Raw genomic sequence first — 11,587 nt, 5'->3', positions numbered from 1 at the left:
AGCATTAGGAATCAAACAATCTTTAAACAATCTTTAGCAAAGTGATTTGTCGCCCTGAAAAGGACGGGTTTTTGGTGGAGAAGATTGCATGAGAGCGCTTAAGCCTTCTTTTCGGTCTTCTTCGGCAACAGCACGGCCTGAATGTTGGGCAGCACACCGCCCTGGGCGATGGTCACACCGGACAACAGTTTGTTCAATTCCTCGTCGTTGCGGATGGCCAGCTGCAGATGACGCGGGATGATGCGGGTCTTCTTGTTGTCTCGCGCAGCGTTTCCTGCCAGCTCCAACACTTCAGCGGCCAAGTACTCCATCACGGCAGCCAGATACACTGGTGCACCAGCACCGACGCGCTCGGCATAGTTGCCTTTGCGCAGCAGACGGTGGATACGGCCAACCGGGAACTGTAGACCGGCACGGTTCGAGCGGGACTTTGCCTTTCCCTTCACTTTTCCTCCCTTTCCACGTCCAGACATGATGATTGCTTGGGTTCGGTTTAGTTCGGCTAGGGCTCGACGATGTGCTCGAAGCTTGGTTGCTTGTTCGTTTATGTCAAAATCATCCCTTATTCTCGTTTATATACCTAGGGCTGAAAACGTCAGCCAACTGACGTCTGGTCTCTTCGGATGTGAATAAAAGCCGAATGGGGTGCATGATTTTTCATCAAACGTATTTTTACCCTCTCACAGTTGGCATCGTAAACGAGCGAAATGGCACCGAAAACCAGTGGAAAGGCTGCGAAGAAGTCTGGCAAGGCCCAGAAAAACATCTCCAAGTCGGACAAGAAGAAGAAAAGGAAGACCCGCAAGGAGAGCTACGCTATCTACATCTACAAGGTGTTGAAGCAAGTCCACCCCGACACCGGTATTTCCTCCAAGGCGATGAGCATCATGAACAGCTTCGTGAACGACATCTTCGAGCGCATCGCTGCCGAAGCGTCCCGCCTGGCGCATTACAACAAGCGCTCGACGATCACGTCCCGCGAAATTCAAACGGCCGTCCGCCTGCTGCTGCCTGGTGAGCTGGCCAAGCACGCCGTCTCCGAAGGAACGAAGGCGGTCACCAAGTACACCAGCTCGAAGTAATTCGACGGACTTGGAGCACATTCATCTCTCTCCATCAAACCAACCGGTCCTTTTCAGGACCACAAAATGCATCTGTCGAAAAGAATTTGTCCCCAGCCCTGTCTTCAAATGTACGTCCTAGAAACTCGTCTATTATTCCAGTCCTACTCCGAGTGGCGTGACGACAAGACCAAGGTTCAAATTTCATGCGCCTCTTACCTATTTTAAGTCATATTAGCATAAGTAAGAGAATTATCCTTAGATGTCCTCTATAAAACTTGTGCATCGTCTCTACATAAATCCCCTTTTCGGTTTGTAAAGTAGTTTTAAGTTGCTTAAAATCAATAATTTTTATATAAAACAGGGAAGGACTGCCGAACAAACCGTTGTAAAATTTGGTGCATTTTCGATGAAACATTCTCATGATCTATTGCAAACAAACCAGCTTACAAAATGTCAAAATGACAATTCCAATCGATGCTGTAAGCCCACCTTATTTTGCATGTGTTTGTTGCTATGGTAGCCACTGTCTACCTTCGATCAAATGTGTCGATATCTAGAGCGGTTTTGACAGATAAAAAGCCAACCATTTGGGATAGGAATTATGGCATCCTAGCTTGCTATTAAAATGAAATTTCATCTCCATGGTAACCATTTCCCGCGTACATTGGCGTGGCGTCGCTTTAGCGCTCCTACGTTACACGCTCGATACTTGGGTGACACTCTCACCTGAAGAGATTCTCTCTCAGATGAATAATTATTCTCTTTTACATGCAAAGATCACGTTCGCTTTTCATGACAAAGAACACGTCACGATAATCCTTGTTATCGAACGTGGTAAACATGACAAAAATTGATCAACATTTGGAAGGACTTCGAATTACTCTTTTGGTCAACATTTCTGGTGGTCCTGAGAAGGACCGTTTGAGTGGGAAAATGGTGCTCGATGGCCGAGGCTTTCCTTATGAAAGTGACTTAGGCGCGCTCTCCACGGATACGACGAGCCAGCTGGATGTCTTTCGGCATGATGGTGACGCGTTTCGCGTGAATGGCACACAGATTGGTATCCTCGAACAGGCCGACAAGGTAGGCCTCGCTGGCTTCCTGCAGGGCCATCACAGCCGAGCTCTGGAAGCGCAGATCGGTCTTGAAGTCCTGAGCGATCTCACGAACCAGACGCTGGAAGGGCAGCTTGCGGATGAGCAGCTCGGTCGACTTCTGGTAGCGACGGATTTCACGCAGGGCTACGGTTCCCGGACGGTAGCGATGCGGCTTCTTCACACCTCCGGTGGCCGGAGCACTCTTGCGAGCAGCCTTGGTGGCCAGCTGCTTGCGCGGGGCCTTGCCTCCAGTCGATTTACGGGCAGTTTGCTTCGTACGGGCCATTTCACACTATTGGTTGAGAGTAGCGGAACGTGAACGTGAACGTGTCTTTCTCGATGCGTAGTAGCTTCAACAATAAAGGTAACATTAGGCCCTGACGCCCCTTTTATAACATTTCTGTGCTTTCACACATACACTACCTCACAGGGATGTGTGGCATAGAGGGTAAGCATGTGTGTGTGTGTGTGGTCAAAAGTGAATAAAAGGGCGAGCGTTCGTGGAAGCGAGGTCTATTGTGAATTGTGAACTTGAACATTACAGATCAAAATGACTGGACGCGGAAAGGGAGGCAAAGGTCTGGGTAAAGGAGGAGCCAAGCGTCATCGCAAAGTGCTGCGTGATAACATCCAGGGAATCACCAAGCCAGCCATCCGTCGTCTGGCCCGCCGTGGAGGAGTGAAGCGAATCTCTGGCCTAATTTACGAGGAAACTCGCGGCGTGTTGAAAGTATTCTTGGAGAATGTGATCCGTGATGCGGTCACCTACACCGAACATGCCAAGCGCAAGACCGTTACAGCGATGGACGTAGTGTACGCGCTGAAGCGTCAAGGTCGCACCCTGTACGGTTTCGGAGGCTAAACTCACCAGCCAGTCATCGGAGCTGTTGCCAACTCATCCAACCGGTCCTTTTCAGGACCACAATCTTATTAGCGTCGCCTAAAATGCTTACATTTTACAACTTGTGATTGTTTGGTAGATGGTGTGCTTTGGTATGAAAATATTGAGAATTTGAGCCAATCGAAGGAAGCCTGTCGCTAAGCAACGCGCAGGTTTGAACGCGCTCTAGAAGAAAGGTTTGAGAAACATCTGCCTACTACGGCGTTGTTTTCTGAAAATGTTCTCTTTGTGTTTGATTTCTCTCACGATCATGCATCTTGAACTACCATCTTGTTTGGCTTTATATGTAGGATGTGTGTTAAGATGAACCCCTCTGTGTTCCACGATGGCAACCCGATCGAATGATAGATGAACACGATGATACACAACCAAGCTACGATCAGTCGTAGAAGAGATGTCACGGTAAACGTTTGAAAATTTATTTTGTTGAATAAAGCTACTTTTCTATATTTTCCCTACATATCAAACGTCTTTCTCTTCCTAAACATTAAGTGAGGATATTTTCCCATAGGTTTATTGCCATAACATAGCACAGAGTATCCGACATGGCGGAATCCGGTAATTTTACGTCGTAAAAAGCAGGCCGACTTTCTTGAGTGTTGGTATTTGCTTTTTTTAAAAGCCCAGTCCTTCTGTTTGTGTCTGTCTTTCCCTTATGTTCCCTTATTGTCCCGTATTGTCCTACTCACGTACTCATGTTTCCCTTATTGTCTTACTCACGTTTAGACCAGGTAACGCCTTGTTGCTCTTTCGCAGGAACCAGAGTGGAAAACTGTTTGTTTTGTGGAAAACTGTCCCAGCAAGTCTCATGCTCAACAGGTAAACGACTCAACGATGGGAGGTAGGTAAAGCATTACCTTCTCTTCCCTTTCGTTCCTCGTAGATAGCGAAGGTCAACTGCGAATTCGCAGGTAAAAACGTTGTGTGCACGTCGTAGTGTCGTAGATATAGCAATGAGCATTAGGAATCAAACAATCTTTAAACAATCTTTAGCAAAGTGATTTGTCGCCCTGAAAAGGACGGGTTTTTGGTGGAGAAGATTGCATGAGAGCGCTTAAGCCTTCTTTTCGGTCTTCTTCGGCAACAGCACGGCCTGAATGTTGGGCAGCACACCGCCCTGGGCGATGGTCACACCGGACAACAGTTTGTTCAATTCCTCGTCGTTGCGGATGGCCAGCTGCAGATGACGCGGGATGATGCGGGTCTTCTTGTTGTCTCGCGCAGCGTTTCCTGCCAGCTCCAACACTTCAGCGGCCAAGTACTCCATCACGGCAGCCAGATACACTGGTGCACCAGCACCGACGCGCTCGGCATAGTTGCCTTTGCGCAGCAGACGGTGGATACGGCCAACCGGGAACTGTAGACCGGCACGGTTCGAGCGGGACTTTGCCTTTCCCTTCACTTTTCCTCCCTTTCCACGTCCAGACATGATGATTGCTTGGGTTCGGTTTAGTTCGGCTAGGGCTCGACGATGTGCTCGAAGCTTGGTTGCTTGTTCGTTTATGTCAAAATCATCCCTTATTCTCGTTTATATACCTAGGGCTGAAAACGTCAGCCAACTGACGTCTGGTCTCTTCGGATGTGAATAAAAGCCGAATGGGGTGCATGATTTTTCATCAAACGTATTTTTACCCTCTCACAGTTGGCATCGTAAACGAGCGAAATGGCACCGAAAACCAGTGGAAAGGCTGCGAAGAAGTCTGGCAAGGCCCAGAAAAACATCTCCAAGTCGGACAAGAAGAAGAAAAGGAAGACCCGCAAGGAGAGCTACGCTATCTACATCTACAAGGTGTTGAAGCAAGTCCACCCCGACACCGGTATTTCCTCCAAGGCGATGAGCATCATGAACAGCTTCGTGAACGACATCTTCGAGCGCATCGCTGCCGAAGCGTCCCGCCTGGCGCATTACAACAAGCGCTCGACGATCACGTCCCGCGAAATTCAAACGGCCGTCCGCCTGCTGCTGCCTGGTGAGCTGGCCAAGCACGCCGTCTCCGAAGGAACGAAGGCGGTCACCAAGTACACCAGCTCGAAGTAATTCGACGGACTTGGAGCACATTCATCTCTCTCCATCAAACCAACCGGTCCTTTTCAGGACCACAAAATGCATCTGTCGAAAAGAATTTGTCCCCAGCCCTGTCTTCAAATGTACGTCCTAGAAACTCGTCTATTATTCCAGTCCTACTCCGAGTGGCGTGACGACAAGACCAAGGTTCAAATTTCATGCGCCTCTTACCTATTTTAAGTCATATTAGCATACGTAAGAGAATTATCCTTAGATGTCCTCTATAAAACTTGTGCATCGTCTCTACATATTCGGTTTGTAAAGTAGTTTTAAGTTGCTTAAAATAAATATTTTTTATATAAAAAAGGGAAGGACTGCCGAACAAACCGTTGTAAAATTTGGTGCATTTTCGATGAAACACGCTCATGAACTATTACAAACAAACCAGTAATCGATGTTGTAAGCCCACCTTATTTTGCATGTGTTTGTTGCTATGGTAGCCACTGTCTACCTTCGATCAAATGTGTCGATATCTAGAGCGGTTTTGACAGATAAAAAGCCAACCATTTGGGATAGGAATTATGGCATCCTAGCTTGCTATTAAAATGAAATTTCATCTCCATGGTAACCATTTCCCGCGTACATTGGCGTGGCGTCGCTTTAGCGCTCCTACGTTACACGCTCGATACTTGGGTGACACTCTCACCTGAAGAGATTCTCTCTCAGATGAATAATTATTCTCTTTTACATGCAAAGATCACGTTCGCTTTACATGACAAAGAACACGTCACGATAATCCTTGTTATCGAACGTATAAAACATGACAAAAATTGATCAACATTTGGAAGGACTTCGAATTACTCTTTTGGTCAACATTTCTGGTGGTCCTGAGAAGGACCGTTTGAGTGGGAAAATGGTGCTCGATGGCCGAGGCTTTCCTTATGAAAGTGACTTAGGCGCGCTCTCCACGGATACGACGAGCCAGCTGGATGTCTTTCGGCATGATGGTGACGCGTTTCGCGTGAATGGCACACAGATTGGTATCCTCGATCAGGCCGACAGACAGATTGGTATCCTCGAACAGGACGTTTCGAGTCAAGGCGTGCGCGGATACCTTTCTTGAGTGTTGTTTCTTCTTTTTTATCTTTCGTGTTAAAGTATCTCTTGTTTTGCTGTATCCGTTCTAGTCGAAATCACGTCGGTAATTTGTTGGTATGCTGGCCTAGCATGCCATGACCTAGACGAGCGATTCTTACGACCGCTTTTGGCTTTTTGCAAATCCGATCCGGTTGTCGTGAATCATACTTCCTCTTGTTTTCGTAGTTTGAGTCCTTGTTTTATGTAGACTTTTTGCAAACTCAAAAAGAGATGATAAAAATATTGTTCAAAAATAATAAGGAAAGTAATAATATTCATAAACGTTAGAATGATTTATTACATTTGATTAGACACAATAAAATTAACTCGAAGCAGTTCGCAGCGTCATCTATTTAAAAAAAATTAGCATTATTTATTGTACTGGTCCATCGTTTGTCGCATTTTGTTAACGCTACCTATGCACAGTATTGAAAAATAAAACTTCTGCGAGGCGTCACCTATGTATGAAAATATGTAGCATTAACAAATTTGAAATGCCATCTGGGTGGAACATTTGGCTGAAACTAAGCTTCAGAATCTACGCTACCATTGGAATGTTGTCCTTGCTAAGCTTTCTAAGCTTTAAGCTTTGCAATTACAAAATACAAAATTTCAAAAATAAAACTGTCAATTCTTGGAATATTTCGTACGAATGAATGTACTATCGAAAAAATTGTACGATAGGTGCATGACTGCAAATTTTAGGCGAAATAAATATACGAAATATGATTTATTCATATTTCTATTTATTTATAGAGGCCATGAGTTTCTAAATCGGGTTTCGCTTCATTAAATGTAAAGTTTTTTTTATTATTAAAATTAGATATTTGTAGTAGTCTGAACAAATTCATTTTATGAATAAAAAAAATGTACTTGATTTAATTTTTCAATTTGTTAAAGATTTACACAATATCAAGCTATCGCGGATGGTTGGTGGCATTGATTTGCAGAATAAGCTAGACTTTCTTTTACGAATCTAAGCTACTACTAGGAAAAAATCATGCTTCTCACTACAGTGACGATACACTTCTCACTATAGTGAGAACTGACATTTTGCACCTGGGGTTTCCATTCTCGCAAGTAATAGAACTTTGCCGCGAACTCGTTGTGCACTATAGTGAGAAGAATCATTTTGTCAAAACCAAGCGAGCAGAATCTCACTCCTCACCCTCACCAAGGTGATGTGGCGGGACGAGGAACAAAATCTAACTTCTCACTTTAGTGCAAAGTGCCTGTTCACTATAGTGAGAAGTGAGATTTTCTTGCCTGAGGTAGTTTGTGAGGTGTGAGATTTTTTTTTCCTAGGGATTCTAATAAGAAGCGTGAGTTTTTAAAAAACTATACTGTTTTGAAAATAATTTACAAATATCCATGAACCGATCAAAACATGGGTGGGTGGCGAAAACAAAAATATCTGGAAAACCTTCCAAAAAACGAATCGAGGGTTAAAAACACCAATAAAGAAGACATGACATAAGAAGACCAAAAGAAAACAAGCAAACTCGGTCGGTTTAACGAGCGTGTTAAATTTAACTAAAAATATTTAAATTTTTCAACAGACTCATTATTTGCCAAACAAGGGTATAGATTATTTTTGGAACGCACGAAAAAATGGTCTTCTTTGCAAGTAAATGTAGCACGATGGTAAAAATAAAATACAAATAAACGAATATACTGACATTTGGCTCTTTATTTTGATGGTGTTTAAAGTGTGTGTGTGTTTGTTTTTTTTGTTGGTTCCTTTTCGTGCTAACGCAACGTGTTTCATTTAGTTCATTCATGCTGTGACGAGGGTAGCATGTCCTTTCCTTGCCACGATCGGTTCATTTTGTTTGATTGCACGTAAAATTATAATAGAATATGACACAGCAAGTGGTAGGATGTTTTCCTTTTCGCTTAACCAACCCCACTCGCTCTCCACTTCTTTCACACAAATGCCCATAGGGTTGGATGAAAATTTCACTATGGTTCGTTGATGTTGGTGAGTGCGTGTGTGTGTGTGTGTGTGTATATATATTTGGCCACGCACACTATGCACGATCCGCACAGATTGATCTGCATAAGATGAGGAAGTGATGACGAGGAAGCATCAATATTAATCAATAGCTTATGCGTGACGTTAAACAAATTAGGATGAGCGAAGTAGTTAGGCTTTGGGAGCACATTTGAATATTTCTGACCTGATGATCACAATGCGATAAGATTCATCACAACAAAAGCGTGAATAACAGGAAAAGCAATAGCAACAAGTATAATAGAAATCGTTTTGATACTTAAAGCCTGAGGTCTGAGGATTTATCATTTAATATTAAGACGGGATAAAATTAATTTTCGGAGTGAATTTGAAAACTTACCGCATTTGTTGTTTGTTTATGTAACAGGGGATTGTTACAAAGTTTAGGAACATTATTTTTAAACTTTAAGATGAGCTGATGCACTCAACCCGAACACCCGTTTTTCGGTCAATTCCGAGGACCGGGTAGATAGCTGATCCCTTTCATCCAGATTCAGTTGCAAATCAAGCCCGTATAGCAGTTGGTACATACATTTCACTCTTTTTTACTTAACAGTTACAACAAACAGTTACTAAATATTTGTTGCACAGTGAAAGTTAAAATTTATGCATGATGATAATCACTCAAAACATCTCATTAGAAAATCGGCTTTTATCGTTGGTTTTGCAGCATACAAAAATATGTACTTATTTAAAAAAACACTTTTATTATAGCTACTAATAGTTTATTGAAAGATTTTTAAAAATCTGTACAAAACAGAGTATTTGTGTCTTATTTCATTTGCTCTTAGACATGGTATTTTGATGGATCCTCAAATATGTTTGTTGTACAGTTTTTAGCTCTGTTTCCAGAGATTTTTGAATATTTTTTAAGCACCTGTTTTCTGTTTTCAACAAAGCAAAAGCTGTAAAAGATGTTTATTTTATTCCTGATCCTTTTAACAAATTGCTAAAAAAAAGTTGTTAAAATAATATGAAAGGTGTAAAATTACACATGCTTCAAATACGTTTGCATACAGTGAATGTAACGTCAAAATGGAATTGTGAAACCAATTTTTAACGAATCTACTTAGTTTATATTGTGTAAAATTAAGTAAAACCTGTTTGAAAACACGTTCGCTTTTTGAGAATCTGATGAGAGTATGATTAAAACATGTTATAAGACCATAAAATAAGACCACTCTTTGTTTTTAAATTCAAACAAAAAATGCCTAATACGAGTTTGGACTGACTCGTAGTTTTGGACTGACCAAAAAGGTCGTTAAACCAAAAAGAAGAAGTACTGTTGCTGAGTACGATTGATCCTCGAATATGCTAGAGTGGTTTGGTCACCAGCTAGGGTGACGGCGATAGCTAAGCTAGAGCAAGTTTACGCGACTTACCACAATCTGTACCATCTTAGGCCTTGAATTGCTGCAATCCCCTCGTTCTCTTATCCAATCTATCTGTATTGCTGGACTTCTGTCCAATTCCATTCAAAGGCGGAACATCCCCTAATTGAACTGAGCTCCCGCGTGGGGCGAAAAGGGCCCCAAGCGGAATATATTTCGCAATAACTGGTTGAGGAGGTGGAGGGATCGGGCTGGGGTGTTCTACAAAAAGGTGTGCGGCTCAAAGACGCATCCAACGGTATACCGGACGCCAGGTTCGGACCAAGAATGGCCGAGTTATCGCCGATTTTCCACGGGAATGTTTTGGTTTTTCCGCAATAACTGGGTGAGGGGGTGGAGGGATCGGGTTGTGATGTTCTACAAGAAGGTGCGCGGCTCAAAGACGCATCCAACGGTATACCGGACGCCATGATCGGACCAAGAATGGCCGAGTTATTGCCGATTTTCCACGGGAATGTTTTGGTTTTTCCGCAATAACTGGGTGAGGGGATGGAGGAATCGGGTTGTGATGTTCTACAAAAAGGTGCGCGGCTCAAAGACGCATCCAACGGTATACCGTACGCCAGGTTCGGACCAAGAATGGCCGAGTTATCGCCGATTTTCCACGGGAATGTTTTGGTTTTTCCTCAATAACTGGGCGAGGGGGTGGAGGGATCGGGTTGTGGTGTTCCACAAAAATGTGTGCGGTGCAAAGGCGCATCCTATGGTATGTGGAGCACTCCGATTGTACCAGGAATGGAGGAGTTGTTGCCGATTTTCCACGGGAATGCTGCTGGTGAAATTTTCCGGTAGTTTTTGGAAAATTCTCCATGGTTCCTCATAATATTGAAAAAACTAGCTCTGAAGGTCTTAAAAGATATTTCAAGAAAGAAACAAAAAATAGTATGAAAAATTTAAAATTCAAAGTCGCCCTTAAAATGTGCCGGAAAAATATTTGTCATCTCGGAAAGATAATTATTTTCGGGCCACTTATTAAACTTCCATTTTCTACCTCCTCGGTATCATGATCTCCTGTTACTCCTGGTCGAATTTTGCCGCATAAAAATTTTCGAATTTTTGCCACAAAATTCGACCAGGAGTAATAGGAGAGCATGATTCCGAGGAGGTAGTTCGGGTCGGCCGAATATTTCCAAAATCAGTTTTAAAATCCAAAGTCAGTTTTAAATTTGGGTTTGAAATTTTAAGTTTGGAATTCAACTTTTAATTTTGCATCGGGATTTTAAAGCTGGTTTTGGATTTTAAGATTGGATTTGGAAATTTTTGACCGACCCGAGCTACCTCCACGAATTCATGCTCTCCTGTTACTCCTGGTCGGATTTTGTGGCAAAAATCCGGAACTTTTTATGCGGCAAAATCCAACCAGGAGTAACAGGAGAGCATGAATCCGAGGAGGTAGCAAATGGAAGTTTTAAAAGTGGCCAGAAAATATTTTTCTTTCCGAGATGACAAATATTTTTCCGGCACATTTTGAGAGCGCCTTTGAATTTTAAGATTTTTATCCTCATTTTTGTATCTTTCTATAAATCTATTTTTTAAAAGCCTAAGACAACGTGATTTCAAATATTATATGGAAATAAGGGGAACTTTCCAAAAACTACCGGAAAACTCCGCCAGCAGCATTCCCGTGGAAAATCGACGATAACTCCCTCATTCCTCATTCGATCGGAATGCTCTGCATGCCGTTGGATGGACCTATGAGCCGCGCACCTTTTTGTGGAACATCACAACTCGATCCCTCCACCCCGTCACCCAGTTATTGCGGAAAAACTAAAACATTCCCGTGGAAAATCGGCGATAACTCGGCCGTTCTTGGTCCGATCCTGGCGTCCGGTATACCGTTAGATGCGTCTTTGAGCCGCGCACCTTCTTGTGGAACATAACAACCCGATCCCTCCACCCGCTCACCCAGTTATTGCGGAAAAACCAAAACATTCCCGTGGAAAATCGGCGATAACTCGGCCATTCTTGGTCTGATCGG

General features: G+C 43.2%; 8 protein-coding genes across 8 annotated transcripts in view; 2 read left to right on the top strand and 6 right to left on the bottom strand.

Moving 5' to 3' along the window:
* The window catches only part of LOC126567447 (RNA cytidine acetyltransferase), a 617,063-nt gene that overhangs the window by 325,901 nt on the left and 279,575 nt on the right, over positions 1–11,587 (bottom strand). The gene's annotated exons all lie outside the window — the stretch shown is intronic.
* The window catches only part of LOC126568770 (copper-transporting ATPase 1), a 342,507-nt gene that overhangs the window by 301,708 nt on the left and 29,212 nt on the right, over positions 1–11,587 (bottom strand). The window lies entirely within an intron of this gene.
* Positions 1–11,587, bottom strand: part of LOC126556104 (cholinephosphotransferase 1) — a 257,829-nt gene that overhangs the window by 233,989 nt on the left and 12,253 nt on the right. The gene's annotated exons all lie outside the window — the stretch shown is intronic.
* On the bottom strand, positions 99–483 carry LOC126556421 (histone H2A). Its single transcript, XM_050211685.1, has one exon. The coding sequence runs from the start codon at positions 471–473 to the stop codon at positions 99–101; it is 375 nt and encodes a 124-aa protein (XP_050067642.1). The 5' UTR covers positions 474–483.
* Positions 688–1,082, top strand: LOC126556402 (histone H2B). The gene has a single exon (XM_050211668.1). The coding sequence runs from the start codon at positions 708–710 to the stop codon at positions 1,080–1,082; it is 375 nt and encodes a 124-aa protein (XP_050067625.1). The 5' UTR covers positions 688–707.
* On the bottom strand, positions 2,037–2,468 carry LOC126556478 (histone H3). Its single transcript, XM_050211742.1, has one exon. It carries the CDS (start codon positions 2,445–2,447, stop codon positions 2,037–2,039), a length of 411 nt encoding a protein of 136 aa, XP_050067699.1. The 5' UTR covers positions 2,448–2,468.
* LOC126556427 (histone H2A) lies at positions 4,117–4,501 on the bottom strand. Its single transcript, XM_050211692.1, has one exon. It carries the CDS (start codon positions 4,489–4,491, stop codon positions 4,117–4,119), a length of 375 nt encoding a protein of 124 aa, XP_050067649.1. The 5' UTR covers positions 4,492–4,501.
* On the top strand, positions 4,706–5,100 carry LOC126556404 (histone H2B). Its single transcript, XM_050211670.1, has one exon. The coding sequence runs from the start codon at positions 4,726–4,728 to the stop codon at positions 5,098–5,100; it is 375 nt and encodes a 124-aa protein (XP_050067627.1). The 5' UTR covers positions 4,706–4,725.

This window comes from Anopheles maculipalpis, chromosome 2RL (assembly GCF_943734695.1).
Source record: "Anopheles maculipalpis chromosome 2RL, idAnoMacuDA_375_x, whole genome shotgun sequence".
Lineage (NCBI taxonomy): Eukaryota > Metazoa > Arthropoda > Insecta > Diptera > Culicidae > Anopheles > Anopheles maculipalpis.
Note: the sequence above shows the minus strand (reverse complement) of the source record. Positions and strands in the feature narration are given on the sequence as shown.

Excerpts from the sequence above, each read along its gene's own strand:
- LOC126556421 (XM_050211685.1), bottom strand. The coding sequence starts at position 473 with ATGTCTGGACGTGGAAAGGGAGGAAAAGTGAAGGGAAAGGCAAAGTCC.
- LOC126556402 (XM_050211668.1), top strand. The coding sequence starts at position 708 with ATGGCACCGAAAACCAGTGGAAAGGCTGCGAAGAAGTCTGGCAAGGCC.
- LOC126556478 (XM_050211742.1), bottom strand. The coding sequence starts at position 2,447 with ATGGCCCGTACGAAGCAAACTGCCCGTAAATCGACTGGAGGCAAGGCC.
- LOC126556427 (XM_050211692.1), bottom strand. The coding sequence starts at position 4,491 with ATGTCTGGACGTGGAAAGGGAGGAAAAGTGAAGGGAAAGGCAAAGTCC.
- LOC126556404 (XM_050211670.1), top strand. The coding sequence starts at position 4,726 with ATGGCACCGAAAACCAGTGGAAAGGCTGCGAAGAAGTCTGGCAAGGCC.